Consider the following 22,972-nt stretch of genomic DNA (forward strand, 5'->3'; position numbering starts at 1 on the left):
TCAGCTTTCACCTGAAGAACTCATTTCTGATTCAGACACAAACTCAGATGCATCTGAAGTTTCAAAAACGTCAAGTAATATCAAGTCATTAAGGGTTAGTTTATGTTGAGGATACGGTTAAAGCACAACACTGAATAAAGTATATAATCAATGGATGAAACTTCAAATGGGGCCGTTGTTGGAAGCTGCACTCAATTACCAAAAGTAATCCTCATTATGGCCAAGAGAATCTGGCTACAGAGAAAAAATATGGTGCCCAAAAATGAATACCTGGCAGTCCCCCCCCCGCAACGAGAATATAATTTTAAGCTTTCGGCCTTTTTCACTTTTTCTCTCTTTTATTGACCCTTTTTGATGTTTTTTCACTTTAGCAGCTCCGATCAGCTGATTCACAGAGAAAAAAACAGTTACAGTTTGTTCACATTCAAAAGCATACATGTTGATAGTTCTGAAAAGGTCTTAAGATTAAATTTTGAAAGGGTTTCCTAAAGTTTGGGAGATTTCCGCTTACGAAACCGGCTACAGTTAGGATTTCTACTTCCGGCTACGGATTGATTCTGACGCCTCTTGCGTGTGACCAGAGGTCCGTCATTAGTGCTGCAACGACTAATCGATGACTAATCGACTATTAAAATAGTGGACGACTAATTTAATAGTCGATTAGTTACTTTGGAGTCGGAGTGTAGTAAAGTGGTTATATCAAATTCTGCTAGATTTTTGGACTATTTTGGCATTTATTAGAGTATTATAGGTTATTTTAAAGTTTAGCTAATATTTTAGCTATTGCTAGCTGTTTGGGCTAACTTATGCATTTTTTCAGTTGTTTAGACTAATTTGGCATTTAACTAATATTTTAGCTGACTATCAGCTTCAGCATCTTCATGAGCTCTTCAGAAGCTCCACAGCAGGTTCAGGATGTGCTGCATGAATGCTCGGTTCAGAATCAGAAAGTGTTTCCTTCCATGTTGGACCTGAAAAAGTTTTTCTTTACTGTCATTTTCAAATGTAAATGTTTGTTATTTTTAGATTAGAACACAATCATTTCTGTGTGAAAAACAGGAAAGCTTTTCTAACTTTAGTGAGTTTGTTTCAGCTGAACAGGTCGAGCGGGAATGGAGATGCAGGTCTGAGGCGACACCTTTTCAGCAGACCTTTCACAATAAACATTTTTAGCTTCACTTATTGTGTGTTTACATCCGTATCTGTGACATCTAACATTAAAATAACGTTTTGACAGGTAAAAAAATATAAACTGGCATTCAGGTTTTGGCTGGTTTTCTTTGGCAGAAACTTCTGGAACATCTCAGGCTTTTCTGTAATAATGGACTGAAGAGTCACTGAGCCGTGACAGGACGCTGTTCTGAACGAAACCTTCAGACCTCAAAGGTCCCATCAGACAGATTCACTGACATCAGAGGACGCCTCCATGCCGGCCTGGGACATCAGCTCCGCCACGTTCTTCTCCAGGTCTTTGATGCGGCGGCCCATTTGATCAAGTGTCCAAGTTAGGGAAAGTTCAGCTTTACACTTCAGCTGATGTTTATTTTCTATACAAATTATTTGACTTTTGAAAAACCAGAACTGCTCTTTAATTTTGAAGGTGTGAACATTAAGCCAGAAGTGGATAAAGACAGAGACAAAAGAAGAATATAAAATATTGAGTCCCAAGATGATTGTAAACAGAACAACACCAACCCAGGTGATGCAAGTAAATAAGTTCAGCCTGACAGCAAACAACCTTTTATGACCAACCCAGTGAGGAGTGGTTAATAACAAACCCCAAAACAATTCGACAGCAGATCCTATTCATTTCAACAACAAAATAATAATAATAATAAGCAAAGAAATGAACTTACCCCTAAAGATAAAAGCACAACTGTCCGAAACAAATCTGAGCATTTCCTGTTTGGTCGCCCTCTAGCGGTCATAAGCATGAACTTTTCCAGAAAACTTATCTAAACGGAAAAAAACACATCTTTAGCTCAAACTTAAAGGATATTGTTTGACTCCAGCTGTCCAGACGTCATCTCAAATCTGTCCCGCAGCCTCCGCATGGTTGTTTCCATCTGCAAGGACGGAAAACTTTATTTTTTGTAAACAAAACTTTCTAAAACTCACAATCTTAGAACACAAAAGATGGCTTGTTGTTTTAACAAATATCTTTATTCTACAGTTAATTGTTAAATTGTGAAGTTTCACTTTAAATAACTCACTACTTCTTTCAGCTCTGCAGCTGCTCCGCCGTCTCCTTCAGACATAGCTGTACTGCGCATGTCACATTTTTAGACAGATACTTCCGCCCAATTCCTTCAAAAATAAAACTGCTCTGATGTCTAATGAATGAACGAAAGATGAGCACAGTATGTGGGTTAGATTTGCTTGCTTACATTATTGCTACTACTCTAGTCTTCGTTTAATATTTTCTAATATATGCTTCCATTCAGCTTAGAGTGTTTCAGGCCCACATGGCGCTAAAACATCAGACTTAAAGCCGTTTTCAAGTCAACCAGAAAGTAATTGTATTTTTATTTTCTTCAGAGTAAGAATAAAAAAAGAAAAACTCAAGAAAAGTAGAATCCGAGTTTTTTTTAATGGGTAAACACATCTCATGTGTTACTGCGCACATCGTGATGTCAGCAGATGATTGGCCACTTTCATGCGAAGAACATTAAGTCCTTCAGGAAATCTTTTGAATTTTTACTTTGAATTTTTTTTCACCTAAAAATTATTCGTGATCACCACCAACATATAAAAATGCCAAACACAATAAAATTAACAACATATTTATTATTATTTTTAAATTGTTTTTAATTCTGATATTCAGTTTTTTGAAGCGATGCAATTCATCTTACTTGAGTTAATGATCTTTGGCTTGACTCATGACGTGTGACGTTTACGGAAGTAAAAAGGAAAGCACGGCTGAACTGTTACCACAGTCTTGAGTAACTCAAGTATTTTACGGTTTGTTTAAATTGTTTTTCGTGTAGGTTTATGGATCTAATTTAAATGCAGTTTTTGACGTTTCTGTGGATTGAACCGAAGCGGTTCTAAGCGGACCTAGAAACTAAATAACTCAGTCGTACTAAGTTGGTCATCTCTGCCGGGACCGACCGTGATGACGGTGCGGCCGCAGCTCTTCCTGTGAAGCCCCGGTGCTGCGGCTCACGGATGACCGCGGAGGAACCGCGAGGAGCCGGGCGGATCCGGTGACAAGCAGCTGCTGCTGAAGATGATGGATGAGGAACTGCTGGACCAGCTGGTTTCCGGGTTCGGCATCCTGGTGACCTGGGTTGCTGCTGGTGCCATGATTTTCGGGGGGGTCGTCCCCTACGTCCCTCAGTACAGACACATCCGGCGCTCCCAGAATGCTGAGGGCTTCTCCACGTACGTGTGTCTGGTTCTGCTCGTGGCAAACATCCTGAGGATCCTGTTCAGGTCAGAAGCTCTCCGATCAGAACCAGATTTGATCCCAAACTGTCAGAAATTGAAGTTTGAAAGTGAGAAACCTTCACATTTGAGCATCAGCAGATCCATCTCAGCTTTCAGCTTCTCTATCAAACATCAGGAAACACGTTAACTGTTGAATCCTGAAGTTCATCCAGACCAGCATGTTAGACCGGTTCTGTTCTGAACGGTGCTGCAGAGAACCAGGAGAACCGACACCGATGTGCTCCAGAACTTTGTGTGATCTGACACTTTTAGATTGATCTAGCAGTGGGCCGGTGGTACAGTGTCCGCCCTGAGCCTGGGGTATTGAGGTATTGTAATCATGTGGTACCAAAGACTGTCAGACGTCTGTCTGCCTGTGACTTTTACCCCGTGGTGCTTTCACGGGCATCTGGACATTCTGGGAGGCACTTACGTAAACTCCTCCCACTTCTCTTCCTCAGGTTTGGGCGGTACTTCGAGACGGTGCTGCTGTGGCAGAGCATCGTCATGATCTGCACCATGCTAGCCATGCTGAACCTGTGCACCAACGTCCGCGTGGCGTCCGAGCTCAGCACCAAGAGGCGCTCCTTCATAGGTCAGAGATGCGTGTGAATGTGATGATGAGCGCGGTGGGGTGCAGGTTTATGCAAAGCGGTCCTGCAGATGGTTTCTTATTGTTGCTCAAAGTTTCTTATTAATTCAGTCTCAGAACCGTAAAGCGATTCACAACCTCTTTATTTCTTTTAAGTCACTTCTTTAAAATACCTGCTGAAATCACTGTGTAAAGGAGCAAATATTTCATTTTTGGTAGCATGGGATGCACCACTGAGCAACCTTCAACTCTGATTAGTCCTTCAAAATAAAATTACTGTCTCTCTGCATTTACGAAACAAGAGAACCTGAGGCCGGTGAGTCTCAGGACTCACCTTAGTTTCTATTCCATCTCACCCACAACAACCACATGACAGATGTTGGCTCTGTCAAAAACCTAAAACCAGATGTCTATCGGGAAGAAAAACACGAAAGAAAAGTATTTGAGTCTATGAAGCCTAACAGGAATAATCATAAAAAAATCTCAAACTACCTGACAGGAAACTATAAAAGATTTTGTTTGCAGCATATTTCCTCTGTTGGGCTCCACACAGTTTTGCTGATTTAATCATAAATAAAAGTTAAGATGCATGAGTTACCAAACATTTCATGGTTAAAATATTAGGAAAAAATAATTGATTCATAACAATCATTTTCAGACACTTTGTTATAGTAAAGATCATTTTTCCTTTGTGAGATCAATGAAGTTCCATTCTGTTCCATTCCCTGATATTTGACCATCAGACATCTGTTCCAAAGGGTCAGCATAAAACCTGCAAATAACTCCTGATTTCCTGAGAAAAGGAAATGATAAAAAAGGAAATGGATTAAAAACCAGCATTTCAGCAATTCATTTGGAGTATCAAGCTCTAATGTTACAACACTCAGAACGCTTCACAAGAGACACAAAGCAGACAATATTGTTAATTCTGATCGGATTTGTTTCATTTTGTTTTTACATCCTACATAAGTGAATAACAGATTACACCGAAATGTTTCAGTAAAATCTCCGTACTCTGCAAGCAGAAGGCGACATTTGGACGGAAAGTTTCCTCTGACTGGAAGATTAAGAGAAAAACTCCATCAGAACCGGGGTCGGTTTGGGGGAGCATGTTGTGACCGACTGGACTCAGAGAACAGGAACAACACAAACCGCCACCACAGGAAGCAGTACCACCATACCACCACACTTCCTCCTCCGTGTTTGACTTTCTCTGGAATTTCTCTGTAACAAAGACTTTCATTTTCTTTTGTCCATTTTGTCTTTTACTCTCATCTGCCTTTGCTTTCCATTCTTCTTTTAGCTGTAAAATGCTGTTGTGCTGCAGCTCAGAGGTGTTTGGACCAGTCTGTTCCAGCATTAAAACACCTGTGGGAATGACTTATAAGACTGTGAACTTCTGCTGGTTCATCTATTTCCTTTTTGAATTAATCTGATCATCTTTTGATCCATTTTAAAGTCTTCTCAGTGATTTTCATTATGATGATGCAGTTTTTAGGCAAACTAAAAAAAAACTTGTGTTGTTTACTGGGACATAGTTTCTGCAGAGCAGCAGGAGTTCACCTCTGAGATGTGGGCGGGACTGTTGGCACAGAGTAAGCCTTCGTTTATTTCCCATGATCCCTTTGTTTACACTACCGCTAGCTTACAGCCCCTCACAATCCTAAGAAAACATTACAGTGCAACAAAAATGGTGATCAGTATCATTTCTATCCAGCCGTCCAGTTCTGATCCAGATTCCAGCTCAGACCAGGAAAACAAAGACGTTCATGGATCTATATATCTGCAGGTGGATGATCAGAATGGGGCGGAGCAGGGAGCTTGTGGCTCCGCCCAGCGTGTTTTCTGTCGCAACTGAGACGTTTTTCAAATGTCTTTTTTTTGTCTGCTCCTGATTCACAACAATTTGTATAAATACATCTTAAGAAATGCAATTTTAAGTTTAAATTCTTTTTTATATGTCCTCCATTGAGAGAAAAATGACACAATAACATGTTAAAAACACAGGTTTCTTTGGAGTGGGTTTTTAAATAGGAAGAACTTCTGTGTGTAATTCTGTTGAAGACAGCTGCACCTTGTTTAGCAGTTTACTAAGTTAATTTCATGATATTAGAGGCAGATTTTACCACAGAAAAAGGAAATAAAAGCAGGACGGTTGGAGTGTTTGTTTCAAACAATGAAAGAACAGGAAGGAGACAGACAGACAGACAGGAAGGAGACAGACAGACGGGTCAGAGCCTGCAGCAACGTTAAGGAGGAAAAGTTTACAGTAAGGACATTCTGCAGCACAAACTAAACACAGCTAAGGTAAAGGAATGACTCGGGGATTTGGCTTCAAGCTTTACTATTAAAAAAAGTGTTTAAATTTAACTTTAAAAATAGATTCCAATGAATCAATCTAGAAGAATCATGTCTAAGGTGCAGCTTCTGGGGACAAGTGGAAAAGTGAAGAAAAACTAAAAGCTAAGCTTAGCTAATGCTAACATCTAACTGCTGGGTAACTCGAGTTTTCTTTACAGTCTCAGAGTCTGGAAGGTCTTCATGGAGAGACTAGCTTCCAGCTGCATGTACTGATGGTTTTCTTGATGCAAAGTGCTTCACAAAATAAGGTTATTTTTATACCAATATGCTAGAAAATCTTCAAATCACAATCGAGTGTAGGCTATCAGTTTCTAGTTTCCCTTTTACTGTTGAACCTGAACTGGTTAGATTTCACCCAAATCAAACCGTGATGAGGCAGAAGGAGGTTTTCAGGACGTGGTTTGGATTTGTGGTGAAACTCCACAAACTCCACAGCCATTATATTGTTCCGCGTTAATAATTCACAACATTTAGGACTTTTAAGAGTATGAATTAGCTGACTCAGTTAAAAAAAAAAAAAAGCTTTTTTTCTCCATTTGCTACGTTTGTCTTAGGGGTCTTTAGTTTTTACTAGAGAGATGTCGATACAGAAACATGATCTAGTACTGAGAGGCTGAAAACCTCACATATCAACAAGATTATGTTGATAAAAACGATATAAAATGGACCAAGACGCGAATAGTTTTTGTCAAACTTTAATTTTCTTTTCTGTCTTGTTCTGTACGTGTGATGTAAACAAAAAGACGTCCAATCACAAGCTCGCTTCTACCATTGGGGTCAGTTACAGTTGACTGAAGGTGAACTACAGTAATGGATGTGTGTTGTGTTCATTAAACGTATAGAACCCCTTTTTTCACAGCACTGAAAACATTATGATGACACATTTTATTTAGGAAGAAAGAACAAAACTGTCTCAAAGACCGAAATGTTTGAAGTTGTTCTGACATTTGGTTTCTTAAAATAAAAAGTATAAATATATAATATAATATAATAAATATCTAGATTGTATTGATTTTGGTCAAATAATTTGATTTTATTGTATCACCACAAAGTTTAATCCATTATGTATCAATATTTGGACCATGTATGAAGATGCATATTGAATCATGCGAGAGAGAAAGATGCCATTGACTGTATTTGAGAACTGGACTGAGTGACTCCTCCCCCCTGGTGCTCCAAACAGGAAGTACTGGTTTGAATAATCCAAAATCCCATAAACTTCTCTAGAGAAATAAACACTGTTGCTCAGTCCTGCAGTGAACGTTCAAAACGTTTGACAGAGGCTGTGTTCAAACTGCATTACTGTCTAATAACTACTAAATAGGGTGAGACCATGTAGTGTCCTGGATTTGAACAGTTTTTGGGCTCCATTCTCTCTACTATGATTTTAAACAGCAAGTATGACGTCACCGGTTTCCCAAAGTATAAACCTAACAAGTATGAATGTTTTACAAACTGTATTTCTGAACCTGCTGTTTTCATGATGAAAACTTGGATGTTTAGGAAAAATATATGTACATTTTAAAAAAATTTCAAAGAAAAATTTGTTCAGATGCAATGCATTGTGGTCAATATTTGCCAACCTAGTGAAAACCGATGCAGACTAGTTTTTTTGCTGAGGGTTCTGGGAAATTTCTAGAGACAGGGGGTAATTGGACAGCCCGAACAAATATATATATATATATATATATATTTGGACACAACCAGATTCTCCTGAGCCTGCTTTAAGTTTAGGGGTGTGGACACCCAACAAGCTCTCCGCTGATTGGCTAGAGTGGTTGTCATAGAAATGTTGAGCGGAAGGTTTCACTGTTTACTGGTTCTCTGGTTTTTAACATGGAGAACATCGGTAAGGCAAAAAAAGACGACTGAATTGACTCCATTTCATTGAAACTGTAAGTAAACAGGGATGACATCACACTCACTCAGTCCAGTTCTCAGATACACTCAATGTTTTTTTATCCATTTTCAGAATCTTCAGCTTTTTTACATTTAAAAACTAAAGTTCTGTTTGTGAATGAAGTCCATTGAATCAGAACTCATGTTTTTGTGTTTGCAGGTCTCATAATTGTAGTGTTGTTTGCACTTTTCCTATTAAGCTGAGAAACAAAAAAAAGATGTTCTTGTGAAAAGTGTTCTGGTTTTTAGCCTCAGAGTTGACGAGGAATTCAGAATTTCCTATGAACTTTGAATACAATGACGGCAGTAAAGAAAACCAGCTGTTCTGCTTCCTCCCCTCTGTGCTTTGTCGTAGTGACAGATGGTAAGGACGAGGAGATCAGAGTCCATAAGAGGCTCTTTCTGGGTATGTACAGAACCTGCCGTGTCTGACGTGAACCATCAGTGGTAGCTCATCTGCCCCCCTCTCCCCCCGTTTCCCCTCCACCCAGACACCGCTGACACTAACAGATCCGGACTAACCTCATTTCTCACATGTTTAATTCAAGCATGAGCCTCTCAGCAGCATGCCGTTCACGTGGAGGCATCCTCCCGGCTGTCCGCTGTGCACGCTGCTGGGAGCGCACGTTTCTCCACATGCACTTGGTGTGAGTCGGTGAATGCCTGCTCTTTGCATGTTTGCCTTGTGCTTTCACTTGCATGCGAGTCGTTTTGGACTTTAGAAGCTGTTAGCTTGCTGTGACGTGCTGCAAACACCTGGACTTTTCTGACTTTGGTTTGGTGAGCATGTCGTGAGGTTGAGTTATGGCATCTGGACTTCAAATCTTCTCTCTTGAAACGTTTTACCACTGGTGCTTGGATGAGTGGTAAAACTTGAAGTCCAGATGCCGTGACTCAACTTCAAGACAGTGCTGGATAAATCTGATCCTTTTGTGAGCATGTTGATAACTAACTCGACTCAAAAATGACTTAATCCAGAGAATCTTTTGTCATTGCTTCGCTCTTTTGAGATCTTTACAAGTTTAGACTTTAGTGCTCTTTAAGCTTCACCACACTAGAATAAAAACCTTTCATTTCTAGCTCTTAACCCGACAGGAAAAAGTGTTGCTTACACTTAAAGCTGAAAGAAATCAGCCCAATTTACTAAACTGTTGTCTTTGAGTGTTCAAAATGTGAAAGCATCAAGCCTCAGTTCCAGCTTAAAGAAGCATGCTTTTAACAAGGAAATCTGTACTGTACTCAGAACCTTTGTGGCCTTCTCTCCTCATGACTTTTGTAAACACCAACATGTACACTGCATTTCACCATAACTATTGTTTTAATTTAAAAAAAAAAAGAAAAGTGTGAATTGTAGATTATCAGCTTTCTGTCTCCTGCACTGATTCCTTCTTAGGCTGGTGGGTGTCTTTGTGTATGTTCATGTCAGGTTGAACTCTTTAAAGTTGTAGTCACCACGGCCCTCACAGCTGGATTCAGGCTGTCTGAGGGTGACAAATGGATGAACCAGGCAGGTCTTCTGCAGGAAATATGAAGATTATAGAGCGATTTTTCATTTTTTTTCCTATGGGCTTTCTGTGGGCAACGGGTTATAGCGAACACTTGTACAACACTTAAGGGTAAAGGAAGGATTGATGTAGGGGAGACGCAGACTTTAAATGTTTCATTTTTTAATCTCTCACATCCAGCAGACCGCACAAGGAGCCTGTCGGTGCTGTTCACTTGCATGCATGCAGGCTGACTGTTATGCTATCATGCATGTGACAGACGGTATTGAATGTGCTAAAAGTGTTCTTGAACGCCTTTTCAGTATACGGTGTTCACACTGGACTGTCGAGTTTCTAGGCCGTTGAGTGTAAATGAAACAGACAAACCTCTGCTTTAAGACCCGTTTTCCCCCTCTCCCTTTCATTTGTGACCTTAAAGCTTACATCCTCCTCCCCCCGCCTAGCTTTGACAGGGGCTGCTCCAGGCAAGGAGGGGCACACCACCACACAAAATGATTATGTGAACCTTTTGAGTTATTTTATTCATGGCTTTAATTATTACCTTTTTTAAAAATTTTTTACACTAAATGAGTGGTGTATTAAATGGTTAAAAAAAAAAAAATCATTGTAATTTGGCGCAGATGGTGCCCTAGGTGGCTATCTTGCATGCCTATGCCCAGGGCCGAGGCTGGTTGGGAATTCTGAACATTAAACAGGACGCTCTACCAAATCTCCATCCCTGATTGGTCAAAGTTCAACTGGTTTAGCTTTCAACATGCGTTCAATGGCCTCGCATTTTGTCCGCAGAGTTTGAAAGTACACTTAAAGATGTGTGTGGCAGCATGGGAACGCAAGCCTTTTGACCGCAGAAGCCTTTACGCACGATAACAACACTCTTCATTTAAAGCAGTGGTTTGAACACACAGGCCGTAACATAGTATTAGAAATGGGGCTGGGCATCGATTATAACTTTCAGAAACGATTCAATTCACAAGAGCCTGGATCGGTTCAATTCCAATTTATGTTCCGATAAACGTTAGCATCAAACTAGCGGACTTTAGCATTATGAGGTAAATCGATTTATATTATAGCGAATTAAGTATTGTTCTGTTAATCTTAAATCAATTAAAATCAATGATTCAATTTTGTCAACCCAGCCCTAATTAGAAATGAGGACATTAGACAGTCAGAGTCACCCCACTCCCACCCCCCACCCCCAGCTGCTCCAGTACGGTACATGTGACTAAGGCTTTAGGAAGGTGATGCTGTCATAAAGGTCACTTTATTGATGCTCTGACCTAAACACCAACATGAACCCGGCCCATTCAAGAACATGTCTTATATATATTCTGTGTCTCCTGCTGACCTTCGTGTCTCATTTGTTCACTGACGGGATCATGTTGTTTACTCAGCGAGTTACTTCTTTGTTGGCTTTTTGCCTTAAAAATGTCATGAAATGAAGCTTTATAAGGTGTCATCTTCTGTGGATACTGGCAATTTACTCATTCAGCTTTGCAATTAAAACCTTCACTCTGATGGCTGGTTAGAAAACGTGAGATGGATTTTTGAGGTTTCCTGAAAAGCAAAAGTAGGGAAAATGTGTAGAGTTTAGCTGTAACATCTATAAAATAGTTACATTTTTTTAGTCCTTTTTATGAAGCGTTTAACTGCTGTGCTGCTGTCTTAAGTCTGAACAGCAGGTGGCAGTAGGGGACAATAAGTAGATAACTTGAAGAAAACTGAAAATGTCCTTTAATATGTCATAACTTTAATGCATTCTGGGAAATAGTTTGGCTTTCACGTAATTTGTGTTCAGGCATAATAAATAATGGCATAAAGGCAGAAGCCGTTTTCATGAACGCTCTGGTTTCCATAGCAACATGTGCACTCAGAGGCTCTCATAACTGCAGCCACATTATCCCTGCAGGCAGCTCCATCTAGCAGCTGGATGTTTGAGCCCAGATGAAAAACTTTACAGAAAACTTCCTGGGAAAGCCTAATGAGTCTTGATGGTTGACTGGGAGAATTTTCTGCAGAGTCAATGAACTTTATGCTCAATTGCAGGCTGTAACTCAGTTTCTGCCTCGTGCATCACAGTTTGTCTGGTCGTTTTTAGAAAGGATGGATGGTTCCGCCGCGTGGATAGCCTACTGCAGCCTTAGAAGGACATTAGATCATCCGGTTGTGTCACCATCGGGACTTCTGGCAATCGCTCAGGTGGAGATAAAAGAATTTATGGGAAAAAATGAGTTATCTGTAGGGCAAGTTTTGACAGCAGCTGAGAGGAAAGTTTCTCCTGTGTTTAATGTCTGTTAGAGTCAAATATTTATCTTCAAGACCAAAAGGTAAAAAGTGATTGGATTTTTGTTGAAGCTCCTGCAGTATAAAACGAATTAGTGTCAGCAAACCATGAAGCAGGACTGGATGATGGGAAAGCTGGATGGAAATGTTCCGGTCTTTGTGTTCTCACTCAGCGGGCAGCGGCTCCAGCCTTTACAGACACTTTTATTCCTCTTCAGCGCTATTCAGGTTCTCCTGTTGCAGCTGGAAATCCCAGCAAGTGAACAGACTTTTCTGAGGCATCTGTTCCAGTCACAGCATCTAAAATGGCAAAGCCATTCAGGCTGGAAACAGTTGTGCATATTTTTTATAAACACTTTCTCTTTATGAAACTTTTCCTGTCCTCTTTTTTTGCTTTGCTTGTTAGTTTTTGGGTTCAATTTAGTCACCTTTCAATGCCAACTAACCATTTTCCAAAACTGCTAAATTCCCATCTGGGGTGATGAGAATGGCGGCGCCTACCCAGTGTCTGTAGGGCGAAGGCGTGGTCAGTCAGTTTCAGTGAGATCTGGATTTAAAATGGTTAAAAATCATACTTTCTGTTGAATACATACAAATAAATGGTCATATAGTTTTACTGAGCATGAGGAAAGGTTTATGATCTCCAAACATTCAGATATTTGCACTCTCCCTGCTGTTGTCAGAGTCGGACACTTTTTTTTCTCTCTTCCAGGGTCCTCTGAAGTCTTGTCTTACCCTCTGAACCTGTATCCCTCATTCCTATGCAATCTTCTGTCATTTTCACTCTAATAGCTGCTCTTTGAGTTTGATTGACATTTTTTTTTAATGCTAAGGAGCAGGAAAGTGTACCTTTCTCGTCTACATGGAGCTTTTGTAGCTGAACATGCCAACAGTCCATGGAGGAAGTGGAGACTTATGTGTCCATTCCAGCTGTCCTTGGAAAATAATGAAAATATAAACTTATTTTGATGTTTATTAATCTGATTTCTGGCAACTGGGATTGGATGGTTTTTGATATCTAGTAGTTTTGAAGCAGCAAACAGTAAGACCGTTGCATCTCGACCAAAAGGTCCATGTCCTTCTTGCCCATCAGGGCAATGTCTTTGAGCTGGATGAAAAATGAATGATAACTTGGAGAAAATTTCTTCTTTGATCAGAGGAAACCTGACCAGAGGAGAACTGAATCAAATTTACCAACGTTTTTGGTCTAAGAAGCTTCTCAAAGGCTCTGTTAGACCAGTCAAGGACACAGCTGGCAGACACAAAATAACTCTGCTGGCTCCAAGAAACTCCTTTCTAATCTGACTTTTCCTAGCCGAGTATATTTTGCCCTTAACTTTTCAAAGCTATCGGCTATCGCTTGTACTACCTTATGGAGTCCAGATGACCTGACCCTTATTGATGTGTGATCCCTCCTGTGAAAAAGGTGGACAGGATTTCATGTCAACCACGGACACCAGTGAAGATAAAAAAAAAAAAAATCTTGGGAAAAAAAAAGTTCTTCGCGCTGTCTTGTGGGGTCCAGATGACCCCACATTTCATGTAAGCATACCTAGAATAGCACAAGGGTTATAGAGATTTGTATGTAAAGGCTGGAATATGTAGTCCCGACTGTTCAGCCCCTCTTGCCCCTGATATTTGAACCCCCCACCCAAAGTGGTTTACTAGGACCCATATACCCCGCCCCCCATCCCATTTCACGTGCATCTTTTTTGTACTGTGCTTCTCTGTATAGATGTGTTTTTTTTTTTTTCTTCACCTACTGTTTTCTCTACTCCAACAAGAGCAGAATGCACATGTGCTTTTTTGCCACCACTTCTCTCCCATGTATGTCCGTTTTCTACCTATTTGAAAAAGAGCAATTTAATTGTTGTGGTGTGCGCTGCAATAACAGCAAAGACAATTTATTACAGCTTTGGGTAAGGTTCGTGATGAAACCCAAATCAGTTCTTCACTTTTTTCATGATATTAAACTCAAAATAGAAAGCTGCTGTAAATTGGCTTAAGTGTTGGTGGAAACAAATATGAAAGCAAATCTGTCACTTTTTGTGCAACATGAGAATAAACACACCAGAGCTGAGGACAGATGGATTAGGGCCTGGAAGAAGAAGATGCTCTGAACATCTGCTACATAAAGAAACCCTGTGTACAATGTGATACGTGTTTTCCAACATTTGTCATGTTTTTGTTTCCATGTTAGTGTTGCCTGTAATCCTGTAATCCTGTAATCCCAACATTTTTATCTCAATCTCTTTGGTAATTGTTTCATCACACTGTTAGTTAAAGCTTGTTCAATGTGCTGGTTGATTATTTTTTTCAGTAAAATTAACACTAATTATGATGCAGCCTCCTCCAATGAGTGCAATGAAATTCCAAATATTATCATGAGTGATACAAATAAAGCAACGATCAGAGGATCAGTGCAATGGTGGGATCAAAAGAAGAGAAGGTGCAGTTTCTCTGGTCAGTCCTCGTTCTGGTCCCACAGTAGTTTCCTCCTCTACTCTCATTGGCTTTGACAATTTAAACATTAGTTACCTTCCAGAGGAAGGAGGCTCTAACATTTTAGAAAGATGCACAAAGAGCTTTCCTTCTGCTCTGTTTTGTCACTCTTTTATAAAAGAAGTTGTTGCTGTTCTGGTGGATGTTTTGTGAGGTGGTAAAGCTTTCTGGAGTACTTCCAGTGGATTTGTCCAGGGCTTTGCTGAAGTTGTCAGAAAAGAGTTGAAAAACTAGTAATTGAAATCTCCAACTGTGACCCTTGTCTTCCCACACATGTACTGGCTCACTGTGGGAGTTTGAGCAGAGAAGTTGGGCTATCAAAAGGAGAGTTCAGTGTGTTCCCACACATTGCCACCACTGCTGCCACAGTGTGTGTGAGCTCCACTGCTGCCATTAACTCCTCAGGACTAATTTCAGTCACAGCTGATGGACTCACAGGAATTTTGTGTTCATTTGTTTTTGTGACAAGCCCTTTTTTTTTTTTTTTTTCTTGCATTTTTAGAATTGTACTAAGTGGAAAATGTTCAGTTGATTAAAATGGATACAGTGAGGCATAAAAGTAATTTCATTCATCAATTCTGTGAGTTCTTCTACTTTGAAAAGCTGAATTTCTTCTGTACTGTTCATCACAGAAACACTCTGTGAGACGGAATAAAAAAAAAAAAGAGAATCCAGAATATCACATTTTTTGATTTATAAATAATTTCTTTGTGTAATAGTGCAGAAAATAAAAGTCTAGGCAATAACAAAGGTTCACATCAGTACTCTGTAATGTAATCCTGGCTATCAATGACGGAGGTCAAAGGTTTCCTGTAGATCTTCAGCTGGTTTTCACGTGCTGTAACTTCTATTTTGTTCCATTCTTCCATGCAGATCTTCTCTAGAGCTGTGATGTTTTGGGAGATATTGCTGGAAAACATGGACTTTCAACTCCCTCTATAAATTCTGTATTGGAGTGAGGTCCAGAGACTGGCTAGAACACTCCAGAACCTTGTTATGCTTAGCCTTTCCTTGGTTGCCATGGCGATGTGTTTGGATCATTGTCATGTTGGAATTTCCAGAAATGTTTCATCCTTAATGTTCTAAATGATCTCACACCATGCATAGATCCACTAATCCTTTGCTCCATGTGGATCAATCATCCTGTTCCCTTTTGGAGAAGTAGCTCTGAATCATGAAGTTTCCACCCCCATGCTTCATACTGGATAGGGTTTTCCTCAGCATTCCTCCTCCTTCAAACATGAGTGTCGCTAATACCAAAGAGTTCAGTTTTGGTTTCATCTGAGCTCGTGACCTTCTCCCAGTTCTCCTCTGGATCATCCAGATGTTCTCTGGAGAACTTTAGACGGGCCTGGACATGTGCTGGATTAAGTAGGAGTTCTGCAGGTTTTGAATCAAGGATGAAGTTGTGTGTTACAATAGTGACCTTTGTTTCTATGGTCGCAGCTCTCTTCAGAGTTTTGACCAGGTCCTCTGTGTAGTTCTAGACGTTTTCCTCACCGTGTTCCAGGTTACTCATTCCACCAGGTGAGATCTTTCATGAAGCTCCGAGTGGAGGCGGGAGATTGTCCGTGATCTTGTTTATTCCATTTTCTAATATTCGCTCTAACAGTTGATTTGCTCACACTAAGCTGCTTGATTATTGTAAATTGGCTCATTACAGTCTTGTTCAAGTCTACAATCTTGTTCCTGATGTCCATTGACTGCTTTTTGGCCTTTGTCATGGGGGAGAGATTGCAGTTTTACTGTTTAAAGGTGTGGACAGGTGTATTTTATAAAGGTAACCAGTTTAAACGGATAACATTAATACAGATAACCAGTGAAAGATACAAGATGCTTTTAAAGAAGAAGTAACAGGCCTGTGAAGGTCACAATTCTTGCTTTTTGTGGGAACCAAATACTTATTTTTAATACACCATTATATAAATATCTAAGTTATTTTAAAATCAGCCAATGTGATTTCCTGTTGTTTTTTTATCATTCTGTCTCTCACAGTTGAGGTGTGTTATTATGATAAATATCACAGACCAGACTCAGCTTATGAAGTGGGACAACCTGCAGAATTGATGACTGCTAAATACTTTTTTCTTTGCTTTAGATTCACTAAATGCTTGCTGGTATATATGCATGTGAGCTGATACTTTCATCATTCATTTTCCTTACAGGAAAATAATCTGCAAATATCAGAGTGTGGATTGTTTAGATTTGAGACTTTCCTTGTTAAATTGATCAAATTCACCATGCACACAATGCAACAGCTATGGCAGTCAGAGTGGGACTGACTCATTGGTAAAGCCAGTTATTTTTGATTTTAGGAATATGAGATGAATACAAAAATAAAGTAAAAATCCAATGTTTGTGGTTCTGAGAAACCTAACTAACTAATCTCTTGCTAACCCTACAAATAGATCTGAATTATATAATGCAAAAAAACTAGTAATAGTATGGCCCAGAGCTGTAAATGCTGTGTACGGTGTGTTCTGTATTGTTTTGATTGATGTAGTAAATCATTGTAAGTGTTTGCAGGAGTAACGTTGGCAGGGAATGCAGCTCTGTAGCTTTTCATGGCTTCCTGCTGCGCCGGACCGTTATCAGGCAGCACCAGCATGCTGCTACACTGGCCCACACAATCTTCTGCCTTCTGCAGTTATGACTGCACAGTCACTCATCTGCTGCGACAGGATAAACATGCCTTTAAAACACAGATCACAGCTCTGCTCCACCATGATGTGAACAGCAACTGTACGTGTTTCACCGCCTTATCATGTCTGGTTTTCCTTTGGAAGGACTTCTGGCCTGCTGACAGAAGGCTGGGACCTGGCTTGATGTTTATTCACTTTGTCCTTCACAATGAAACAATTGGAGTAGCACAATGCGTTTTCATGCAGATTCATGTTTAAATGTCATCTAAATGTCAGTATCAGGAAATGTAGTCTCTCTAAGGAAAACACATTTAAGTCATTTCTGTTCCCAAATGTCATAAACATCTGTCGTCTTTTATATCTGATGTCATACATTAGCGATTTGCTAAGATTAAGACGTGCAACAGCAGTGTTACTGTCTTCAGTCTGCTTTTCACTGTTTCTCTAGAGGCCCATGAGGGTAAACCTTATTCACGCTCATCATTTGGTTGCATTGGTGTCTTAAATTCCCCTTTAGAACACATTTCTGCTCATTTGCTTTCGGCCAAGATTACATAGACATATAGTAGTTGACTCATCTCTGCAGATCTGAAGGAGCCTGCAGCATGTCCTTGTTCTGACAGCCTGCACCACAAGTCTTTGTCTCCCATGTTTCAAAGCCAAGTTAATCCAGGTAACGATGTCTTGCGCAGTGCCATGGTTTCCTTTTTCAACTGAAACCTGAAGTGGTCGAGTGTTTCATCCAGCAGATTTGTAGTTTTGTTTTCATTCAATTACTTGCCTACATTTGAACAGGACATTTAAAGACAGAAGAGAAAGTAAGACATTGAAAAGAAAAGCACATTTGAAATGAACAAATCCAAAAGGTGTTTGCCAAAAACTAAAATAAAACTTATGTTAGTTGCTTTACATGCTTATCAATTGAACTCAAACAAATTCTCCTTTATGTTTAAGTTTGAGCTCAGAATGCATGAAGTCAGTCCTGGAGTGAATGGATAACCGGTGTGTGGATGCATGGCAGGGTGACATTGTTCATCAGTCCCTCTTTCCCAGACTGACTCCAGCCTCACCTGACTGTCATGCTCCCTCAGGGCTTTTGTAAACCTCATGAGTATGACCACATTCCTGAAGCAGGTTTCAGTTTCAGAAGAGTCTAAACGTAAATGTAGAATCCAAACATTATTTTTTTTTCTTAAATTGTAGGAATGGTGTGATAACTCAGAACTCATTTGTGAAGCTGGTTAAAGCAAAGTTGTTTATTGCTTTAATAAGTTAAGACATAAAACACAATATGCTTGAATATATGACTCCTTTATAAATCCTTATAAATCCTCCAATTAGAGCCCATTTCTCATTGTTGGCTTTTGTCTTTAAAGATAACAGCGCTTCCCGTCCTTTTGTCATCAACATTTCAATTTTTATGGTTGATTTTGTACTTTTCTATTTGAGATAACTGTAAGAACGCTAACAATTGTTCAGAACTGTACACATAATGACTAGTTTTGTTAGAAAAAAAAATCACACAACTGGAAACTTGTTATGATCCACATTATTCTAGCATAGTTTCAAATCTCAGATGACTTTAGGATCTTTGCTGTGACAGTAGGAGCTACAGGAACCTTCATGTTCCCTGAACCTGTCATAGTTTTTTGAGTAAAAAGTTTAACCTATGCAGCAAAGAACAGGTTTTTTTTGGCTTCCATAAAATTGCTTTCCAGAGTCAGCATCACCATGGCTCAGTTCATATCATGCATGAACAGCACATTCACCAACAATCCCCTAAGGCTCGTTCAGTCATTTTTCAGCATCTTGCTGCACGTGGGAACTCATAACATTTATTTTATTACTTTTGGAATTCAGTTTTGATGAGTTAGAACAGGCGAGAAGTGTTAGGTGGCTCTGAGGGCTCTGTCACCAACTGCAGAGAAATTGACACTAATGACTTTACATAGATCTTACTGACAGACTTTTACCTCAAGTCTTGTCTAATGATTCAATAAATGTCAAGTCACATCTGACGTGGTCTCAGGACGCTGCGCAAAAGCAACTTTAAACATCAAGTGAATGTTTGAGTCTATTCCAGGCCAGATCATTTCAATGAGACCAGATTGTCTGAACTGTGTTTTAAGAACAGCCTCTGAAAGTGACCAAGTGAGTTCATTCCTCATAGAGAGTAAGCAAAAGCTGACAGTGGAGAGAAAAACTCTGCAAACATCATGCTGCTGGTACTAAAAGAAAACCAAAAACTCCAAGTAAATTTCCATCTTTGTTAGCTGGTCAAAGGACCAGACCCTTGTTTTCTGAACAAGGAGACTTGCTATCATTTCTTTACTTCTTTAGCATTCAGGTATATTGTGGCTCAACAGAAAAGCTCTTGCTGATATCTGCTTTGTGCTTGCAGCTGGTCAGCATTTGTTGGTTTCCCTGATGTCCTCTCGGTTCTTCGGGCTATAAAGCTCTTCTGAACTCTGGTTTGATCCTAACAAGAGAACTCTGGTTCTCGGGTTCTTTAGTTTGTGTTCACTTGCAGATGAACTGTGGTGTGATTCACTACAGTGTGAACGCAAATGAAATTTCCACAGACCAAAGAAAGAAAGAGAGTCAAAGAGAAAAATCTGAATGTTTTTCTGAAGAGAATCTGCAGAAGCAGATTGTAGAAACCTGAAGAGCCATGAAGTCTCGAAATGTTAGCTGAGTAAACGTGGTAGAGTGAGCAACTGAATTCATCTATGATAGTCAGAGGACTAGTATCACTAGTCACTATTCTACATCCTGCTTTTTGCTCATCAGTGCTGATTTTGAGCACCTGTGCCCCCAAATGACCGGCTGTTAAAAGTGAATAATTTCATTAACATTCCAGCCAAACCCACAGGACCGTCCCAGTGAGGAAGCAGCTGCTCAAAGCATCCGGATCCTTGTAGAGCAAAACAACATTAAAGAAGAGTTATTGTGGAGAAAGGAATCAGTTTGAATAATTATCTTTGATGAATGTTATCAGTCATTTAGCTGAGCTCCTGCCTTCGTGTGTTTACAGGTGATTAACTGCTTCATAAATTCTAAGACTTGGTCTACTGTTAATGTGCAGCTCCAAGCTCTGAAGATGTCCCGTGACAGGCATCCAATGATGGTTTGGAAGAGACATCTGAATTTGAAAGCTTAGATTCCCGTGAAGCTAACAGAACTCTTCTGTTCCCTGTTCAGAATACAAATGTGTTCATGTTAGCATCCTTCTCCATCTGCATTTCCACAGCAGTAACCTCACATTTTAATGCTGTGATCATTTACCTGCAGGAAGTATTCAGACCCCTTTAACACTCACTCTTTGTACCATGGCTCCATTTACCAAAACCAGGAACGTCATTTCATTTCTTAATCATGAGTGAATCATCCTGAAAGAAAAAACAAGGTTTAGAAAATCTCTGCAAATGTATAAAAAAACAGACTGAAAACTCCAATAGTCATGAGTATTGACCCTCATATTGAACTCACCTGCTGTCCTTTTCTCCTCATCCTTCTGGAGAGGATTTACTTCTCCAATGGACTCCATCACTGTTTAATTCAACTTTCTTGGGAAAGTTGGACATATGTAGCTAGTTTTTGTCTGATTTTTAATTGTTGTTCTTTACACATATTTTGAAGTTGTGTTCTGAATCCTCTAACTTTGGGAATCAGATCATCAATAATGCAGCACTCACCTGCATTATTGATTGAGTTTTCCAACATTGTCTTCCGTCTCACTGATAAATTTTATAATTTTTGTTCCTTTTTAGACTTTGACTGGAGTTATTTCTGGCTGTGGAGTCGTTTCATGGACTACGTGCAATGCGTGCTGGCCTTCACCCTGGTGGCAGCCTACCTCACCTACCTCCTCCTGGACTCCACGCTCTTCGTGGAGACCCTGGGCTTCCTGGCTGTTTTCACAGAGGCAATGCTCGGCACGCCGCAACTCTACTGCAACCATCAGAACAAGTCCACAGAGGGCATGAGGTACACACCAGCTACCATTCAACATTTAGAGTCCACAGTGGAATACAGCTTTAGGTTTCTGCTCATGTTGTTGGTTTCTATGGAGCCAGTTTAAAGCCTGTCTTTGTCTTTGGTTGTTCCCATCTTGGCAGTTGATGTTACCAAAGCTGTGGCCTTTAGCAACACCTGCCGTGATCTCGGGGATAGCCACAGCTTTTGTTCTTTGATATTCAGTCTTTGGTAGCATGAAAGGTCGTTACCTCAAAAATTCATTGTGCTGCATTTGTGCCTGATCGGTATCTGATGGTGCTTAATTTAGGCTGCTGTAGAGCTGAGGATCAACTGCTGCCAAAACATCCTCAGCTCAGCACAACTTCCTGTTTAAAATAAGATGGTGTTTATTTTATTAATCAAGCACAGTTGTCTCAAGAAGCCACATTAAAGGCAAAACCAGAGTTAGATTCCGTTTTGGTTGTTCTAATCCAACGTAGAAAAAAACCAAAACAAACAGGAAGCAGGTGGACAAGCCCAAAGTCCTCTAAACATCCATAACAGGAAAGCAAAAATAAGGTTGACAAAAAAACTCTGATGCAGGCAGGTTTTATTTGTAGTTACATATATAATATATAAAATGATTATTATTTGAGATTTAATGTACAACAACTGTACAGTAGTCGTTAAGCAAGTTCTTCAGAAGATCCTTTTAGGCGTGCTTTTTGTTGTGCATAAGTTGGAGAAAGAAATAAAGCCAAGTTGAAACAAAAACATTGTCATCAAGTTAAAAAAGAAACGCATAACAAAATAAAAGAAAAAAAGTGAATATGTGTTTATAAACATTGTTAAACTGATGTTTATGATGCAGGTTTTCACATCCGGATGTATGTTTTTCTTTCATGCTTTCATGATTTTTGTTTTCAGTTTACTTGTAGTATTCCCCCAGTGGTTGCTTGACAAACTGCAGTAGGGCTGGGTATCGATTATACTTTACAAAAATTATTTGATTCCATTCCATTTTTTTAATCTTCAGCTCAGTTCAATTTAGAGTTTACACATTTATACACATTTGTTTAGAAATACATGAATAATCTATTATATGATTTGAATATATTTATATTAATCTGATCCAGTTCACATACTGTAAATGTATCAGTGAAATAATGAGATTGTTAATATCATCCAGTGTTACATGGATTCTCTAAAGGAGAAGTTCTAACTAAAATGTTCAGATCATTAACATAGTAAACATTGTTCTGCTTCTCCTGGAGGACGTTTCAGTTTGGCCACTAGGTGGTGATCACACTTTAGAAGTACACTTTTTTTCAGGAGAAGAAGAAATTATGAGCAAAAATAGACCACAAATAGTTACTTTAAAAATATTTTCTTGAAAGAATTTGGAAAATTCATCCCAATGAGTTTATAAAGATGTTCATTTAGTCAGCAATGTGTTTTTAGGTCGACTGAGCGTTAGCATTAGCTGTCCTATGGGAAATTCCATTAATGTTAGCATCAAGCTAGCCGACTTTAGCTTTATGTGCTAAATCGATTGATATTTTTATGAATCGACTATTGATCTATTAGGTTTAAATCGATTCATCGATTTTATCAACCCAGCCCTAAACTGCAGGAGGTTCTTGTATTTGATAGATAAAGGCTTGAGGCTTGCTTTAGGTCAGAGTTTTTGGCATTAATGTCCGGTTTAATGTTTGGTGAAGTACATCACATACAGGTTATTGGTTCCAGCAGCAGTGGGGCTTTTGACTGCAGCCTGACACTAAATGTCCTTGACAGCTCACTTT

The 22,972-nt window shown here is 39.6% G+C and overlaps 2 protein-coding genes across 5 annotated transcripts in view; one reads left to right on the plus strand and one right to left on the minus strand.

Moving 5' to 3' along the window:
- Positions 1-1,258: 1,258 nt before the first annotated feature.
- Positions 1,259-2,350, minus strand: LOC112136312 (heat shock factor-binding protein 1). Its single transcript, XM_024257929.2, has 3 exons — positions 2,214-2,350; positions 2,000-2,066; positions 1,259-1,496 (listed from the first exon to the last, which is right to left on the minus strand). Exons 1-3 carry the CDS (start codon positions 2,271-2,273, stop codon positions 1,393-1,395), a joined length of 231 nt encoding a protein of 76 aa, XP_024113697.1. The 5' UTR covers positions 2,274-2,350; the 3' UTR covers positions 1,259-1,392.
- Positions 2,351-2,873: 523 nt separating this feature from the next.
- The window catches only part of slc66a2 (solute carrier family 66 member 2), a 36,041-nt gene continuing 15,942 nt past the window's right edge, over positions 2,874-22,972 (plus strand). For 2 of the 4 annotated variants that reach the window (XM_024257945.2, XM_036214287.1), the window contains exons 1-4: positions 2,874-3,435; positions 3,891-4,024; positions 8,637-8,687; positions 20,981-21,197. In XM_024257945.2, coding sequence (XP_024113713.1) covers positions 3,230-3,435; positions 3,891-4,024; positions 8,637-8,687; positions 20,981-21,197 — 608 coding nt within the window. In that variant the 5' untranslated portion in view covers positions 2,874-3,229. The remainder of the gene's footprint in view (positions 3,436-3,890; positions 4,025-8,636; positions 8,688-20,980; positions 21,198-22,972) is intronic. The other 2 variants (XM_024257946.2, XM_024257947.2) reach the window with 2 other exon arrangements.

The sequence above is a fragment of the Oryzias melastigma genome, linkage group LG11 (assembly GCF_002922805.2).
Source record: "Oryzias melastigma strain HK-1 linkage group LG11, ASM292280v2, whole genome shotgun sequence".
Taxonomy (NCBI): domain Eukaryota; kingdom Metazoa; phylum Chordata; class Actinopteri; order Beloniformes; family Adrianichthyidae; genus Oryzias; species Oryzias melastigma.